Source organism: Lissotriton helveticus, chromosome 1_2, assembly GCF_964261635.1.
Source record: "Lissotriton helveticus chromosome 1_2, aLisHel1.1, whole genome shotgun sequence".
NCBI classification, from domain to species: Eukaryota; Metazoa; Chordata; class Amphibia; order Caudata; family Salamandridae; genus Lissotriton; species Lissotriton helveticus.
The window spans coordinates 193,611,845-193,631,133 of NC_136058.1; the positions used below are offsets into that span (position 1 = coordinate 193,611,845).

At 42.7% G+C, this 19,289-nt stretch overlaps 1 protein-coding gene across 2 annotated transcripts in view; it reads left to right on the top strand.

The window, feature by feature from the left end:
• Nucleotides 1-19,289, top strand: part of FAF1 (Fas associated factor 1) — a 1,925,838-nt gene that overhangs the window by 1,572,458 nt on the left and 334,091 nt on the right. For both annotated transcript variants that reach the window (XM_078671305.1, XM_078671297.1), the window contains exon 16: nt 16,767-16,847. In XM_078671305.1, the coding sequence (XP_078527431.1) occupies nt 16,767-16,847 (81 nt within the window). The remainder of the gene's footprint in view (nt 1-16,766; nt 16,848-19,289) is intronic.

Sequence of the window (19,289 nt, forward strand, 5' to 3'; positions counted from 1 at the left end):
TATCACGATGTGCTCAAAAGGTTAAGGTGGAGTTATTATCCTGGAACATAGCGGGCCTTTCAAATAAGCTTAGGGACCCAATCTTTGTGTTACTAATGGACAAGTATGGAGTGATCTGCCTGCAGGAATGTTGGGAGAAGACTGAGTTGCACATAATGGGGTTCCGTACACACTTTCTTGCTGCTCAACCTAACGTCAAAGGGAGGTGCTCCGGGGGGCTCTGTACCTACATATCCAAAAGTACTATAACTAGCAATTGTTTACCCACGGGGGGAGCCCAATATTATCAACTTCTCACGCTAAGGTCAGGTGAAAACCATCCTATTCTCCTGATCAATTTTTACAATAACATCCCAAAGGAGGCCCTACAAAGGGTCCTAGAGAAACTAAATGATGCTATCGGCAGTGGATTGGGATCTGATCAGAAAGAACATTTTATCATCTTGACGGGGGATTTTAATTGCCACCTATGTCCGTATAGTGACACGGAGATATGTGGTATGGTGAACCTCAGGGGTGACCCTTGCACACATTTCGAGCATTCTCTACTCGGAAACCTTTTAAATAATTTCTTATTTGATTGGGACCTGGGCTTTGCAAACGAACTTTGTGTTCCTCCTATTAATTTTGAACCTACCTTTTGCGGGCGGGGGTCCCGTACAATCATTGATTTCACATTGGTTTCTAGTAATTACCACCGCAGTGTGCTCTCATTCACTTTAGAGCACATTGCGCTTAGCGACCATTATCCAATTGGTTCTAGTTACGTAATAGGGCAGAGAGACAGTAAAGTAACCAATGTAGTGGAAACTATCTATTTACATAGGATCTCTCTGGCCAGAACAAATGGATATGTAATCAAATGGTGCAAAGTAAACACAAATAGTTTTTTAGAGAATTTGGTAATGGAACAGACAAATGACTTTCTGGTCTGTTTAGAAGAGAACCCTAACCATATCAAGGTCACTGCAGCATTTCTAAGGATCCAAGCCCACATTAGCAATAAACTAACAGGATCAGCACGAAAGGGGGGCCAGACTAGAGCAGAGGGATGGTTCAATTATGAGTGTTCCAAAGCTCACTGCCATTTGATCCGGACCCTAAAAAAAGCCCCGAGAAACCAGCTGGACATTAGAACAGCCAGAGCCTCCTACAAGGATGCCCTAAAAAAACGGAGGATGGAATTGAAGCAGTCTGCATGGGAAGCTCTAACAAAGGCGAGTGTATTAAAAGATACTACTGCATTTTGGAATGCAGTTAACGCTCCTTTTTTTGTGGAGAGAAATGCTGATCAGATAGAGATTGTCATTGAGGAAACCCTTTGGGTTAACTATTTTATTGAGTTATACAAACAAGAGACTTGCATCGGATTAACAACATTAGTGAGGGAAGATATGATTCCCACAGGATCTGATGCTCCAGACTTATTCCCCCTCAACGTAGTTTTCTCTTTGGACGAAGTTGAAACAGCATTGGCAGAGAGTTCCAACAGCAAAGCCCCGGGACCAGACGGCATCCCAATTGACATCTATAAGGATAACGTCGTCCTATGGGCACCACTCCTGACCAATGTTTTAAACAGCTGTAACACCACAGGCTTCCCAACCACTTGGCAGGAAGCTATTGTTGTCCCTATATTCAAGAAGGGGGATAGAAATGATCCCAAATGCTATAGGCCTATCTCTCTTCTTGATTCACTAATGAAGGTTGCGGGCAGAATTCTTTTAAACCGTCTTCAACTATGGGCCGAGGAAAATGCAGTTTTTTCAAAATTCCAGTACGGCTTTAGGTCAGGCCTCGGTACTGTCGAACAAGGCCTAAATTTGGCCTTAGTAATAGGTAAATACTCGGCAGCAAAGAGGGGCAATTTATTTATGACCTTTGTAGATCTCAGCTCGGCCTTCGATTGCTTGAACCACGACATCCTGTGGGCTACCCTGGCAGACCTTGGTATTGATCCTAACATTCTTAATTTTTTAAAAGAGCTCTATAGAGGAGTAGGGGCGAAGGTCCGCTTTGGAAAATTGGGAGAATGTACATCTAAATTCCCGATCGAGAAAGGGGTGCGTCAGGGATGTATCCTAGCCCCTTTTCTCTATAATTTATATATAAATGGGGTGGCAGACCATTTATCAAAACTAAAGGCGGACTACCCACAAATAGATGGTGAAAGTGTCCCTATCCTCCTGTATGCCGACGACGCGGTCATCATGGCCCGAACACAAATTGGCCTTTAAAAGGCCGTAACCAGCTACGCGACATACATGGGTGATAGGGGTCTTAGGATCAATATTGGAAAGACTTTTACTATGTGTTCTGCTAAAAGGGTTAATACCACCTGTAACATTAACTTAGGCAAATCCAAGATAGGCTTAACTGATACTTTTTCCTATTTAGGAATTGTGTTTAATAAAAAGGGTACATGGAGAACTGCAATTACTACAAGAAATCTAGCCTTTTCACGGGCTTTAGGTGCTTTGAAGCAATTCGCAAATAAGTTGGGGGATAGGCCAGTGCGCATTTTGATTGACATATACAAAGCGAAATGCGTTTCGACGGCCACATATGGAGCTGGCATCTGGGGAGTTGCAGATTGCCATGAAATCCAAACAAAAGAAAACGGTTTTCTGTGCTATCTGCTTGCTGTTCCTCGCTCCACCTCCACCTATGTCTGCCATAAAGAATTAGCGCTGTCCTTTATTTCTGATTTAATTAAAATTAGTCCTATGCTACTGTGGCATAAGATTTGGACAACAGTAGAAACTGTTTTTAACAGGGCGATTGTTGCTGACTGTACCAAACTTGAAGGCTCCCACAGGATAAAATGGTTGTCTTATGTTCGGGAATTTTCTAGAAGCATTGGGCACCCTGAATTTTATGATTCCCCCGAGACACTGTCCTTGATCCCCAGACGGGCATTGAAAGAACTTTGTTTGGCCCATCTGGAAGATCAACGTTGGTACCTCGAGAGCAAGAAGACCTCTGTTATTCACCATCATTTTCTGCTGCAAAATATTGGGCTTCCACTTTACCTATCACCTGACCAGACTAGCTATAGCAGAATGCTTTTAGCACGTCTGAGAATTGGAAGTTTCTTCAGGATGATTACTTTTCCTGTCCAAAATGACTGGTCGTCACAGTTATCAATTTGTCCGTGCGACGATCATTCTACTCAATCAACTATTCATTTTGTTTTATTTTGCAAATTCTATGAGTGGGGGCAGAAAAGATATTTGCTACCTCTTCTTAAAGTTTGGAACTTAAGACAAAGCAGACCTGCGTTATTCAAATTAATGACCCTAGATGATGAAATGACTATTATTGCTGTGTCCAGTTACCTGAAATATGTTATTAGATGCAGATTGACTATGGTATGATTGCATTTTTTATTAGTTGTTGATCTATTTTTGCATTTCGGTGTAAAGGGAGCTTTGAGATCTGGTATTCATGAATCATGTATAGTTTACCGCCTCCCTCAAATTTATTGTCATTATTTTTACTGTATGTAATCTCTCTACCTGCTTTTCTGATTTTAACGAAAAATCGAATAAAGCTATCTTTGATTTGATTTGATTTGATCCTAAGTGGAATATTTCAAAAAGCAAAGATTTCTCAAGCTACTACTATTGATCGGATATTGTATCATGGCAGCAGTGCTGGATTGTTGCGTTTAAAACTATTGTGGAGCATGAATGGCCGCTCTACTCCAGCAGTGCCCATCAGGTACCATCTCGGGCTCACCTCCGGCTGTCTCTGTTCTTAGGTTGCTTTGGAAGTGAATTGCTTACATGGGCTGAAGTGCATCCATGAGGAAAGTGTGCTTGACATTCGGTAAAATAACTGTTCGCCTTCAAATATACCCACCTATCAGGCTACCATCTAATCAATGCCCAGTTACACTCCAATTATGTCCCAGCGGCTGCCCTGATTAAGCAGAGCACCTTTCATTCCAGCGAAGACACCTCTTCATCTCATCACGGGGTGAATTTTGGTCATATACACCATGTAAAACTGAACTGAGATGAATATTTTAGTGCAACTAAATGATTAAATTCGTGTCTAAAGATGCCCGCGGTTGCAAAACGACCAATCGGTTCATAAATAGATCTAGATTATAATGTTTTCTTCGCCGATGCTTTTAGGTGGACTGGACAGAGTTTATCCCATGGATTAAAGTCTGTTTCAGCTGCGCCTTTGTAGATGAAGTAGCTTCGTTATCTTCTGTTAATTACATATTGCATCCCGTCATATGCTTTTCCGTGCCGTACATACAGTAGGAGCCTTGCTACAGTTCCGCTGTCCCACAGGGCGAGCCACAGCATTCCCATTTAATTAAATTGAAAAGCTGCAGGACCCCCACCTTCATCACTTCTTGGTGTAGAAAGAGCAAAGACAAACAGTGGGACATAAGAAGAGAGTGAAAGCTTGCTGGAGTGCCTGTGAGCTGAAAGTATATCATTTGATGAGGCTCACCAACAGATATCATTAGCAAAAGGAAGCTGCAAGGGAAGTGAGAACAAATATTACTGTTCGCTGTTGTGGAGAAAAAGAAATCCTGCCCACACAGTAAGAAAAAGAACTGTAAATATGAGCTGAGATGGTAAAAATGCAACCAAATATGTTTAAATGTGTCATGAAATGACTGCTTTTTTGGTTCTTTAACTGTATGATTATTCATTTTCCAATGTAGTGCTGCTATGATACACCAACGTGTATTGTCCTGTATACTTAGTTTTATAGTTATGTGGCCCGGAATTTAGAAGTCTGTACGTCAAAATGCATTCCATTTTCCTGTTTAATTAGGTCATACTCTTTTGAATCCCTCATTGACATTTTGAAGTGGCCATCAACGTTTAGTTTTTGATGGAACAATATTTACTGTGGGAGTGCTGACCAGTAATGCCACCTCACTTACGGTACAAACATTGGCAATGCCAATACGTCTGGCTTTGCAAGAATATTGTATGGCAATGTAAAGCATTAGAAGTAAGTAGCATTGGAATCAATATGTCTTTGTGTCAAAGCAACGAACTGTAGAATAATACTGGTGAAGAGTAAAAGGGCAGGTGACATTTGCACTGAAAACTGGTGGATGTACAAGGAACTCTGCAGTGCTTTTAAAATTGCTGCATTGCTACAAAACTGTCCCCAGTAACAAAAGCAGCCCCGCCCTTCCAGCCTCCTGGTGAAACGTCTGATGTCCGTTGCGGCCAGTCCGGCCTTGCAGAGCACAAATTGGGGTTTTAACAAAGGAGATGATGCCCTCTTCTGCTCCATCTCCAGCATTGTCCTCAACAGGGTCGGACTGGGAACGCAACCCGGCCTGTCAATTAAGTTGGGACGGCCGAGGGAGGCAGTGGGGGTAGGGGAGTGCGTGTTCGAAAACATTGCAGCTGCTTTTGTTCCAGTGGCCAGAAAACCGGCCTGGTAACAAAAACGGCCTCCACCCTGGCGGCCCACTGGGGAAATGCCCGTTGCCTGCTACGGCCAGTCTGACCCTGGTCCTCAATACAACTAGAGTCAGCTTCGGGCCTGTTACAAGATGTAGCAAATTTTCTGAAGAAGAAAACCTTTATTAAGATCCTGATGCAGAGCAGTTTATGGAGGTGTCCTCTTACAGAGCTTTACTTTGTTATGAGTGTTTTGGCAGGCTGGAGGGGCTATGTGACTCTGATTCAAACACCATTCAGATGCAGAACATTGTGTATCAGAATGATAATGGTATCGGGGCGATGATGATAGCAGTGAAAAGGTCAATCTTCTTCCCCGAACAGTGGGATGGATGCTGGTGACTCTTTGGCCCTAAAGAAATCCTAGATATCTTCCAAGAGGTGAATCAGATGTGGCCTTGGTGTCCTCCCACTGAGGATGTTGCTTCTGTTATACCTATTTTTTGCAAGACGTGCTTGTGGAAGAGACAAAGACTAACCTCATCACAGAAATTCTACAGCCAGCATCTTACTCCCCTTCAACGAGGTGTGAATTTTGCCCCATTTTAGTAATGGTGAGCAAACCAGCATCTGCCGTTGCAATGAACCACCAGTTTGCCGGCTTCTGGGGACCCAAAGTTTTTGGCGGCTCACTCCTCTCACAAATTCCTGTGGGCCATGCTTCATTTTGCTCCAAGCAGAATTCAGACACATTTCCTTCTAAGCCTTCTGGCAGTGTGTGGAAACAGATTGAGGTGATAGGGAAGAAACTCTTCTTTTCAGGGAGCTAGCCCTTTGTTACACAAATGCAACTTGCCTTCTAACCTATTACTCTCATGCTCAATGGAAAATAGAGCAAGTGGTCGTTCCAAACCTCCGAAAACCATCTTTGTGAGCATTTTGCTGAGGTTTTGTGTGATGGACAAGATGTGACCAAGCAGTTTATGGGTTCCAGCCTGGTCACTGTAGATTTGGTGGCATGGTTCACACTCTCTTACCTAGTCATCTGCCGCCATGCCTCAGGGCATTCTGCAAAGCTTTTCAGGGCATGTCTATAGCTCATTATTAGGGACATGCCTTTTAATTGATTGCACTTCTCTGGAAAGAAGGCTGACTGGAGAACTTTGAATAAGGTCGGCATACATCTTGGTCCTCTGGGATGGCTTAACCTGCTCAATAGTTTAAGGTTCCATGGATGTTAGTGGAGCCTGGAAAAGCCCAACAAGTTATTTCTCCTCTACAGCAGCAGTGCTGTGGATCCAAAGATTGGTCAGAGACGCTATAACGGTCCTATTCCTACTCGGCTGTTCCTGCAAAACTGCTTAAATCGATACTTCAGGGAAAAAGTGAAGCTTGTAGGGTGCAGGGTGTAGTCTCCCATGGCGTGCTGCCAGACCTTCACCTTTTACCATTGGTTCCTTCTAAATGTTGTGCAAGGCTACATCCTTCTCTTCCAAGATTTGCTGCCTCGCCTTTTTCACAGTTGGAAGACCATGCCCGCATTCTGCCTCAGAAGGTTCTTGTTGTTGCTCTTTGAGCAGAGGAGCCATGGAATTGATTCAGAGAATGAACGACAGGGATGCTATTATTGTTTTTTTCCCAAGAAAGAATATGGCCTCTGTCCTTTTCGGTGTATTGGTGTTCTGAATACCTTATGTAAGGAGAAAAAATTCAAATGCTTTCCTTAAAAGAGGTCCCTTTGTCTATGGAGTTGGAAGATCAAGTATCCACCAGAAAAATTGTTACTCCAGGGGAATCTTCTATTTCTGTCAGGCCTCTGGGGCTCGACATACAAAGCCTTCAGGCCTAAGTTCCCTAATTGATTTTTTTTCTGGAAGTCAAGTCTGTTGCTGGGTGAGCAAGATCGGTGGAGGCACATTCCGCTTGAATTGACACTTGTTCCATGAAGGTGCACATCCTTTTTGGTTAGGTGACTTATTGCCTTTGACATACTTTTGTTGCACTCCCTTTCCAGAGAGACAATGTCTTATTTTAGCCATGCAGAATTTTGGTGAACTCGTATTCCAAATGCTCAAATCTACAATAAAGATCGAATTCAGGCTACATATTTCTGTAGTCTCTTCTGTTTAATAAGGTTAGACCAATGGGCATGAGTTACCATGTTTATCTGGTATGCCAGAAGTTCTGAAGCGATTTTCTTGGGGCCGGGGGGGGGGGGGGGCTGAAGTTATTGTTCATGAGGGAGAGAAGTGATCAAGAAAGCAGTTGAACTGAAGGCCCTCTGGATTAAACTCTTATTCTTGGCATACAGTTCAGCATGGATGTTACACTTGCACATGTCAACCTGGCCGTCTTCAGGAATTTTGAGGTGTCTCCAAGTGCAAGGACAGCCTTGTTTAGAGGAACATAACTGCAAGAACCTTTTTATAAAATGATTTTCTGATGGTCCAGACGTGGGCCAAGGCCTCCTAGCTCATTTGTGTTCCTATGCAGGGAATTCATCGACTGTGCAACTCAAATTAGTATCACTTTGAATTTTACTCAGGTTTGAGCACATCATCGCATTTTTCAAGACAGATTACTCTTGACGTGTTCGAGACACTATACATGTGAAGATTTACCTCTGTCTTGTCTAGATGAGCTCGCCTTGCACTAAGGTGTAGGCGAAGGAGCACCACGGTTATGAAGCATGCTACCTAGAGCGGGCGAAGGTTTGCATTTTTAAAATCTGGATGGATCCAACACATTATAGTGACTAATTACTATGATGCCAACACCAGAGTAACATACGCTCATATGCTGGAATATAAGGAGTTAGTACTTTTCTCCCTACTGAAACAGAGCCTACCATCTCTTGATGTCTGCATTCTGTTAGCATAAGGAGATGGTTCTGGGAATAGGTGCTATAATGTTTCTTTTTCTAGTCTTGTTATTGAATGCCTAAAGGCTTTACCAATGCTTGTTTTATTTGTGCCCCATTAGTTTGTAACCTTAAAGCCCCAATAACACCTGCCCTGTTACAACTAAAGGTGAGCAAAGTGTAAACCCATTAGACTGTGAAGGAAATTCCTCATGTTACTCTGGGAAAAATGAATGCCATTTATAGCTGAAAATTTTGATCAAGTTGCAGGTCGAAGGAACACTAGAGATGTCCACTTTTGCTTGGATTCTGAGTTTCCTAAAAGATGCATTACAGGTTGCAGAAGTTTAATTAATGCTAGTACAGCTTGCTTGTTCTCTGCTGACCAAGTCTTTCTTTGCAGTGTGACAAAGTCTCTAACCTGAACATAGCGCCTAATCAAATCTCCCCATTTATTGGTCAATCAACCACCATTCGGCCAATGCCAAGAAAGCAGGTAGTTGGTAGCACACTTTTCTATGATCAAGCCGACATTACGCCGTGTTTTAGCTTAATGTTGGACACTACCTTGGGCTAATGAGTCCTAAAGGTCCTCAATACAAGATCGCTCTTGCTATTTTTCAATATTGAGCTCATGTTTTGCTCCAGCCAATGTAGTTTGTTTCATCAGAAAAACAGCTGTATTTATTGTCTGCCCCTTTTTGTTTGGTCTGTCGTGATGTCCATCCAGGGCAAGTAATACCTATTCTCACCATCCCTTCTGTGTCATGATGGGTTCCTCCCTCTATAATTAATGGATAGTACTGATATATTTCGTTAGATAGAAAAGCAGGGCTGAAATGCGAGGCATCCCTGTTTTATGATTCAGGCCAGAGGAAGTTATAGCCAGTTATTTTTTATTTGTGAATGCTATCATGTGGAGATGAAATGTTGTCTGGAGAGGTGGGTCATCAGCTCCTTTATGAAATGCTTCAGGGTTAGGGCAATTATGATGATAATGTTGTCACAGATCTTAGGACCATAGGTGGATTTGAGATAGGTTGACACACAAATGTTTGGTTCTGAATTGGTTGCTTCCTATATCAGACCCACTGTTATAAAGCAGAGAAAAAGTTCTGCTGGCAGCAAGACTAGGGCAATTTTGAACTTGTCAAGTGCTTGGTAGGCAGAGCAAATTGTTGTTCTGGATTGCTAAGTAGCATACCACCCCATCCTCTTTCACAACCTTGTCTCACGTGAATTGTTCTAAAGTGCCTTGTTCTGCTTCAGGAATGAACCCAAGCACTCCCATGTTTTGGTACCTTTTGGACTAACGGAAAATATGACTCAAAGCCGGTACAGTGTGTTTGCTTTTGATGTCACACAGACCTTTTCTTAATATGCCATTAAGAAATTGCTTTTCAAAGATTGAAGTAAGCTCAGATGGTGAGTATTGTTCCATACATAAGACAAGCATTTGCAATGCAATAGGTCTCGCATTAGGAAAGTTTGAGCTATTGGTATTGTAAATGACACATTTTTTAATTATGTGTTGGTTTTGAAAATAGCAAAATTAATAGCTTTGTTATTTACAAAGACAATACTTTTAACTTTCGCAAATGTGACACCTATAGCATTTGTAATGCAATATGTGTTGTATTTACGTGACTTAGATGTATTGATATTACATATAACAATTGCTTTTAATTGTTTTTAATAATTAATACTTAAATACAAGTAATTGTAATTTATAACGGCAATAGCTTAAACTTTTGTAAATAACTTTTGTGAAGATTATGTTCAGTGTATTTTATTGTGATGAAAATCCAAGAAAAGAAGTGAAATATTAACATCTTTTTGTGACATTTGTAATAAAGCTTGAATCATTGAGAGAACATATTTGAACCAGTTGTTGTTGAATGGTTGCACAGATTGATGCTGTGGTGGCGCTGAGTGATGTTGTGGTGGCGACGAGTGATGCTGTGGCGTTCAGTGATGCTGTGGTAGCGCATAGTGATTTTGTGGTGCCCCTGAGTGATGCTGTGGTGGTGCTGAGTGATGCTGTGGTGATGCGATAGATAGATAGAGTGTAATTATGTGGCGTGTAACTATGTGGCACTGAGTGGTATTTGGAGTGTATGTTGCAAGGAGTGCAGTGTAATTATGTGGCATGTAATTATGTGGCATTGAGTGGTATTTGGAGTGTATGTTGCATTGAGTGCAGTGTAATTATGTGGCGTGTAACTATGTGGAACTGAGTGGTATTTGGAGTGTATGTTGCAAGGAGTGCAGTGTAATTATGTGGCATTGAGTGGTATTTGGAGTGTATGTTGCATTGAGTGCAGTGTAATTATGTGGCGTGTAATTATGTGGCACTGAGTGGTATTTGGAGTGTATGTTGCATTGAGTGCAGTGTAATTATGTGGTGTGTAATTATGTGGCACTGAGTGGTATTTGGAGTGTATGTTGCATTGAGTGCAGTGTAATTATGTGGTGTGTAATTATGTGGCACTGAGTGGTATTTGGAGTGTATGTTGCATTGAGTGCAGTGTAATTATGTGGTGTGTAATTATGTGGCACTGAGTGGTATTTGGAGTGTATGTTGCATTGAGTGCAGTGTAATTATGTGGCGTGTAATTAGCCAGTGTCAGCCCTGGTGCAAGGGAGGAAATGAACTCCCTGGCTGCTGGTTGAATGATAATATACGGATATTATCACGTTCTGAGGGGCCTTTGGGGCCCGGTGCTACTGCACCAGCTGCACCAATGGCAGCTACGCGCCTGCTTATGCTCCAAACTCTGTCACCCTCCGTAACACCAATGACAGACTCCCGAGCACAGTGTGAAATAAAACACAACAAGACGACATACGAAGGGGGGGGCGCAAAGTCAGACAGCCAGGGGCACGCTAACTCTGGGGTAATAAGCATGACGTCATTTCAGTTATTTTACTATGCGCACGTGACGCAAAACAATGACGCAATCACAGAACACTTCCGAAGAGAACATGGAAGGCACTTCATGCTGAACTTGTTGCACCCAGTCCATAGACGGTGCCACCGAGAGGCCAACAACAACAAAGACGCCGGACTGGAATTCCACTCAAAGGCTCAAGCATTCAAGTATGACTTGCCAACAAGTCACGACATGCATTCATCATACAGCGGCCACGACAGGGCACCCACCTGCAAGAGTATCGCGACAGAGACACAGTGATGCAAAGTGCATTTTAAATCTATATTAAGCGAGGAAAGAATGCGAGAGGATAAGGCAACCAAGCCAGCGGGCTCGTGCGGATTTCTCAGCACTTCTCCTGCGGTGCAAGCTGTTCTCTCAGCAAAACCACGTCAATAGTACCAATAAGGAAAACAAGCTTTGAAGAAAGCTGTTAAGACATGACCGAAACCGAAACCTAATGTGGGGCGGGACTTCAGTCTTCTGAAGCCCCCGCACACGGAGTAGCTGCCCAGAGGAGAACTGGTGACGCGGGGCTCCCATGCCCGAGGGAGAGCCCCGCGGAGGCTGCAGAAGTCCGGAGTGCCGGTGAGTGGGGCTTAGTTGCAGGGGGGAGGGGGTGCGGCGGGGGGTTCTTGGTGCGCTCGTGTGTGTGAGCGCGTGTGTGTATGTGTGCGGCGGGGGTGGGGCGTTCTCTGTGTGTGTGTGCGTGTGTGTATTCGCGGCGGGGTGGGGGGGTTCTCTATGTGTGTGTGTGCATGCGCGGCAGCAGCGGGGGGCGTTCTGTATGTGTGTGTGCGTGCGTGTGTGTCTGCTTACAAGGAGCCACGGGAGACAGGAAGTGCGCACGACCTGATCCGTTTACGCACGCGTGCACATCACTTGTCTCCTGTCTCCCTTGGCTCGTTGTAAGCAGAAATGATTGCAATAGAGTCTCGCAGCGACGATCGGTTCGCAGTGCGAGACCTAAAAAGGGCTTGAATTTAGATCAGTAGAAATGCACTGAGATAACATTTCCTACGTACTTTCCATGGCAATGCTTTTTTCCTATAACCTCATCGATGCTGGTGACGGAACCACTCCGTCACCAGCCACGGACGCGCTGTGCTGGTGACGGAGTGGTTCCCTAACGGCCCGGCCGCCGCGCCTGCGCGGTGCTGATTTCGTGCCTGCGCGGCGCGTTCTACTGAGTGGGCAGGGCCGTGACGGAACCACTCCCTCACAAGCACAGGGTGCCCGAGGCTCGTGACGGAGTGGTTCCGTCATGAGCATAGCGCTGTCCCCCCTACCCCCTAGCGCTGCGGCGGAATTACCGCCGCAGCCAAGGGGTTAAAACTTATTCCATTTACAATCAATGAGGGTAATAAAATGTCATTGTAAATTAATCCCACATTGTTTCTTTTGTATCTGTAGATGGATTAAAGCGTGTATAAACAAAAAGATTCTACCCTATTTGTAGTTTTTACATTTTTTAATTTTAATTTTCTTTTGTGATATGTAAATAAGTGATTGTTGCTAATCCCTTGAAATGTCAGGGAGAAGCACGAAGTGTTTTTAAAATACCCTTCACACACTAAGAATCCCATAGTGTCATGCTTCATCATAGGGGTCTTCCCTCTACGGGGCATGGTGTGCTTCGACCTACGAATACGCAGGAGCACTTGATTTTACGAGAATAAGTTGTGTGGTGTGGGTAGTGAGAGTGGTAGGGAGTGTGCAAAATATAAAGTTAAGGGTTAATAAAAAATTCCTGGCTAGTGGAAAAAATACATTTTATTAAGTTCCCTAGCTGGAAACGTTAAAATGGGGAAGTATATGAAGGGGGTAAAAATTATGCCCTACTTGGGCGACATGTTTCGTAAGTAGTCCCCACTGCTTTACTCATCAGGACCTAATATGATCCCAACTGCACTCAAAATGATTCTTTTTATATGTAATATGCCTATTCCTCACAAAATTGCAACACTCACTTATTTACGTATCACAAAAGAAAATTCTAAAATTTTAAAATTACAAATAGGGTAGAATCCTTTTGTTTATACATACTTATATTGGAGGAAGATTCTATCTATCAATCTCTATACTCCCCCACTTTTGTTGTTTTTTGATGGATTAAAGCGGTCTTATAATAACAGAAGCCAGGAGTCCTGACATCTTATCTGTAAGATAAGACGTGATCATCTTTAAATAAGATTTGGCTTGCACAGACATTGCAATGTAATGGTTGAAGTACACCAAAAGAAAAGTAGTAATTTTCGTCAGTGAATGTCATTTCAGCTCTTCACTAAGGACCAATGGTTGATATTTGAGGAATTTACATTTCTCTGACAAATCAAAATCCTAGAGTTTTGGAGGTTAATGAACTGTCTCTGGTTCCAGAAGTCACATATTCTGGTGTATGCTGTTTATTCATCACATTATTGAGGGTTTTACTTCTTATAATCACGGTACCTCTAACATCTTTTGAACTTTCTTTTATATTTATAGACTTAAACAGGGATTTGTTTTAATTGATGGCCAATTAATGCATTGAATTACAAGTGTGTTGTTTAAAAAAAAGGAACCTTTCTGCATATTCTTCTACACCTTGTCTAGCAAATGATAGGTTTGAAAACAAAGCAATATGAATTGATTACATACTGTATGAAAGCTACAGATGGGGGGGGGTCAGCCGTTAATCATTCAAGGCATCCTGAAGAGTATGCTGGTGTACATCAGGATAGATCTCACCAAAATATTGTCTTCTAACCAGCTGCAACAAGAGGACACCAATTAGAAAAACAGAATCTAAATGCTGGACTATAACAGAAGTTAATGTAGTTTTTATTTATTTAAAATTTTGTATAGCACAAACATGACCCAATCGGGTATCAGAGCGCTTAACATATGGGTTGTGGAAGATATAGAAAGATAGCTGAGGGAAAAAATTGAAAAAAAGTAAACCAATATACAACACGAACAAAAATAACTTTATGGCGGGTGACAGTGGGCTGCAACAAATGACGTGAGTATGTAAAACAGCTAAACAAAATCTAGGCAATAGGAGAAAAGCTTCTAGTTCAGTGCAGTGCTCATTAGTAAAGCTTTAATTTCCCTTTTTAAGGCAAATGTTGAAGGATTCAGTCTTGCTTCCACGGGTAGGGAGTTCCAGAATCTCAGGGCAATGCCAGAGAATGTACGATTGTAGGTTTTAAGTTTTTTACATTTGTTTGGCTTAAGCAGCAGTATGCTGGTGCTCCTTGAGGGCTGGGTGCCACCAGAGAGTTCCAGCTTATTTGTCAGGTAGATTGGGGTATTGAGGTGTAGTGCTCTATGGGTCATACAAGCAATTATTAGCTGGATCCTTGCCTCAAAAGGAAGCCAGTTGAGCGATTTCAGGTCTGGCGAGATGTGGGTGGTCTTCTTGGAACCAGTGATGAGTCTAGTCGCAACATTTAGAGATGCTCTGATGGGGGCTAAACTGAGTTTTGGCCGTCCGCATAGAATAGCACTGCCGTATTTTAGTCTAGAGATGACTAGTGCTTGCACCGCGGATTTGAAGTCTTCTTGGGGAAGGTAGAGTTTGAGTTTTCTTAGGATGCTCAGTTGGAAGTTCGCTCCTTTGGTAGATGCTCTGATGTGAGCGGAATCAAAGATGTGTGGTGTGCAGTTGAGAGCGGTGCGGTTACATAGATATTTCACAACAGTGGGGGTTTGCCTAGTGGGTGAAATGAGGAGGAATCCCCTTTTAAGGGCGTTTAGTTTGAGATGGTTGGAGGTTAGCCAGTTTAGAGTTTTGAGCAGGATTCCGTTGATTGACTTGATGTCATCAGGGGGGATATTTTCAAGTACAGTTGGGTGTCATCCGCATACATGTGATGTTGGATGCTTTGAGGATTACAGTCAGTTGTTCAATGAAAAGGTTAAAGAGCATTGGGAAGAGTGAAGACCCCTGGGGGACACCCAGCATGCAGGGACTGGGGTTGGATAGAGTCTGATTGGATTTGACTTTTTGCGTTCTGTTGTTTAGGAAAGAGGCAAACTATTTAAGGACCGTGCCTGAGAGCCCAATCCTGCATTCCAAGAGGTTGAGTAGATGGTCATGTTTGACAGTGTCGAATGCAGATGAGAGATCGAGTAGAATTAATTATCAAGCTTCATTCTGGCCAAGCAAACTGAGAGCATTGTCCACTATACGAGTGATGGCCGTTTCGGTGCTGTGGCCAGTGCGGAAGCCTGATTGGAATTGGTCAAGAAGTTGGAATTGCTCAATGTGTTTGCACAGTTGTTCATGTACCCATGTTTCTAGTAGTTTTGCAAGGGTAGGGATGTTTGTGATTGGTTGGTAGTTATTCAAGTCTTCAGGGTCCGCAGAGGGTTTTTTGGGAATAGGGAGCACTAGGCCAGCCTTCAGGCAGTCCGGGATCTCACCTTGAAGAAGAAGAAGAGAGGCATTGAGGATCTTGGACCAGAGCGGAGCTAGTGATCCTATAATTTCTTTAAAGAAGTTGGGGGAAGGGGGTCATTGAAGTGATTTGAAGGTTTCAGGGTAGAGAGTATATTGAGGATGTCAGTGTCATTACCAGGTGTGAATTGACTCCACGAGGCATTGTATTGGCGGGAGAGACAGGGAGGCGTGGGATGGGCCATGGGTAAAGAGGAGTCAGGAGAGGGTGAGAGCTCGAGTAAAGCAGACTTTAGATCTGATTCGATCTTATTCGCCTTTTCAAGGAAGAAGTTGTATAACTATTTTACTTATTAAAGCAACCTATAATTTCAGATACTACAATTGTTTCAGTGTCACTGGTAACTTTCTTGCAATTTTTACGTTATCACAGTTTTGGCATTGAAAAACAATTGCATCAAGAAAACATTCAATATGTAAATATATCAGAAATCCCATGTCCTCTTTTGTATTGGCTGGTAGGCCTTCCGGTCGGACCACCTACATTATGAACAGTAGCCTTACACTTTTGGGGGAACCTGGGATCTCTTGTGGAGCCAGAAATTTGCATTTAAACCTGACTTGGTACCATTTATTGGAAAGGTCTTAGATTCCAGTTTGTCGTAATGAAACAGATGTGGCTTCATACATCAACTTAAGGGATTTGTAGTAATCTCAAAAACCAAGATTGGCATCAAGTATGCCAAACATTTGCAAGACAAAATGTGAGTCGCAAATGTGTCGCCACATTTTCTTTGACCTCATATCTTAATTTACAAATGTCACCTGCTGCTAGTTCGAGGGCAGGGGAGCAATTGGACTAAACCCGAAATGTAAGCATGTGATATCCCTGATTGGACACTATGGGTGCTTTTCCCTTCTGTAATATTTTAACAGAATTATTATATTAGGAATTTCTTGGAACCTTAAGTTCTCTATTTGTTATTTGTTGGGCAGTATGCTTGTTCCTGCCATGCCCAGCCTCCCTTGTAAAGTGGAGCTTTTGTGGTCAACTAAACTGCTGTGGAAGTCCAGGCATTTTATAGAGAGGCTTTGCCACATTGCTCTCTAGGAGTAGTTGTTTTTTCGTGGAAGCTAATGTTAAAGAAATTACACATTATCTTATTTAATATATGTTAAAGGTTATTATTATTTTTTAGGATGAACGTGACGCTAGAGAAAAAGTAAAAAAGGAACAGGATGAAGCCTACCGCGTCTCACTTGAAGCTGATAGAGCAAAGGTACGCATATTCATTTATCTGGTATTCGGAGTTCATTCATGTGAAAGTTACATGTCAATAACCAGATTAATATGTCTTCCTATTTTTTTGTGTGAGTTATTGCAAGATTGTTTCTATTGTTATACAAAAATGCCTTTTATGATTTAGGACATTCTTGCCTTTTCTGTACCTTTCTTTCTAGCTTCTTGTACCTACAAAAGCTAGTTAGTATAAAGTCAGAATTGGGTATATCAAATCTTAGTGATATACTTGACTTGTATTTATTTAATTAGTTAGTGATCCCTTTTGAGCTGGAACACCCACATAAATTGTTGTATGGTTATACAGACATTGACTCCGCATGTAGGATTTTCAGGAATATTTCACAGAGCATATGGTGAGCAGACCTTTTTTCACATAGGCACTAAATCCGTTGATTTGTTTATTTTGATTGAGTAGATGGTTCAAGGAAGTACATTCATAGCACAGTTAACTCAGATGAATATTTTATTGGGATCAACTCTTTACCCTTCATTGTCTAACACAAATTTTGTTCAGGAATTCCCCACACAGCATAATTTTGTAGCTAGACAGAGTTGCCTAAACAGTCTTATATCAGAATTTGCTTCAAAATCCCACCCATCTTCCAGAAGTGTAGCAGAAGTCATAATATTCAGCCAATGGTTACCATATCTAGCACAGACCAGACCCTAGTAGATAGGTCAAGAGTGAAATATGAGCTACCATGCTTACTTCAGTTATAAAAAAGAAATCTCAGAACTCACAAAAGGGCATAAGTAAATGAAGGGTCCCCTCAACAAATTGAAGACAGAACCCTTCCTATTCCTTGAAGTTACATCATTAAAGCCCCAAGGATTTTAACTCGGTTCTGGGTCCTTTTGAAGTGCCTACTTTTGGATCATGTAGACCGTATTTTCCTATTTACTCTTGACGGTGAAAGCACCTGCCATTTTTTCACTTCCATTGAGATAAGTTCTCCTAATTGCATTTAGGAATTCTACTGAAATTTCTACCTTTGTTGTGGGGAATCGGAGGAAATTCTCTCACTATACCATAGTCAGTCATAGTCTTTCCTTCACATACAGAGGCCATCTTGGATTGGTCAACACACCTCAATCCTTCGTACTTGGTTATGGAGTTTTCCTTTTGCTGACCTGCTTGAACTGCCTACTGCAAACTTAATTATCCCACGTCCTTGGTTTCTAAGTTTTCCTTCTAATAGCTTGCTTGAACTGCTCACTGCAAACTGAATTAAAATTTAAATAAATTTAAATCTAACCCGTGCCCTGGAGATGCCAGTTCCCCTGAGATCCCCAGTCTCCTCAAAGTTCATCCTCTCTCATCCTAGAGTCCTCTTTTGACATACCCTTGGCTCCGACCGATTCTCATTCAGGTACCACCCGACTTAATAACAATTCTCTGTCAATTACAGGTAGGACTGAGCCTCTTCAATAGAGCCACCATTCTAGTCTGCATGCTCGCCCCTCCTCTAGAAAAGCTAGCTCTCCCTTCCCAACCTCTACAGATCATAACATTGCCCCGGTCACTCACTTGACCCCTTCCCCTGACCCACCCCTCAATCCTAGCCTGACTCCACAGACACTCATGGGTCAATATTTGACTATCCCTTCCTCCTCTAACCTTCCCAACCCTCTTAGCCCCCAGCACTAAGTCCTGGATTCCCTCCCCACCTGGCACACACAGTCGCCGCTGGGCCCATCGACCCCCTCTTCCACTAGTTCTCCCCCACCGCAAGGACCCTTTATCTTAGCTATGCATTCCCATTCCCACACTTAATTGGAAGCTAGATTAGATGAGATCTCTTTTTGCCTCCAACAACTTAAGGCTGAGGTTCGAAGCCTATTACGTATCACCTCGGAACAGTCAGTTAAGATGTGATTAAGCTGCCCCACAATGTCCAATCACCTTAAACGCATGCCTCCATCTAAGGGGAGGACCAGGCTCCCTGCCTCCCACTCAACTCGTAGGTCATCGCCCCACAATTGGGAAACCACACCGCATCCTAACGACCCTTCACGGCCCTCTAAAGGTATAGCCTCACTGTCTGACAGGGATATCCATTCTCTCCTACCCTCATATGATCCAACACTTTCTCCCAACAATACAAACTTGCACCAAATTGAAACAATCCTGAGGGACCCTTTTAGGGTACTTAGGTTGAACACCAGAGCCTCAAATGAGAATAACCTCACGATAATCACTACCGCATGATCTACCACACTTGATACCAACCCAAAACTTAAATCCATGCTTCTCAACTGCAGATCAGCAGTAAGACATGCTGCTGACATTGCTGACCTCATCCTTGGTCAAGGCCTAGACCTTGTAATGTTGACTGAAACCTGGCTAAATGACTCATCCGCTCCCATCCTGGACATTCTTGTGCCTCCCAACTACAATATCATCAGGCTGGATAGAACA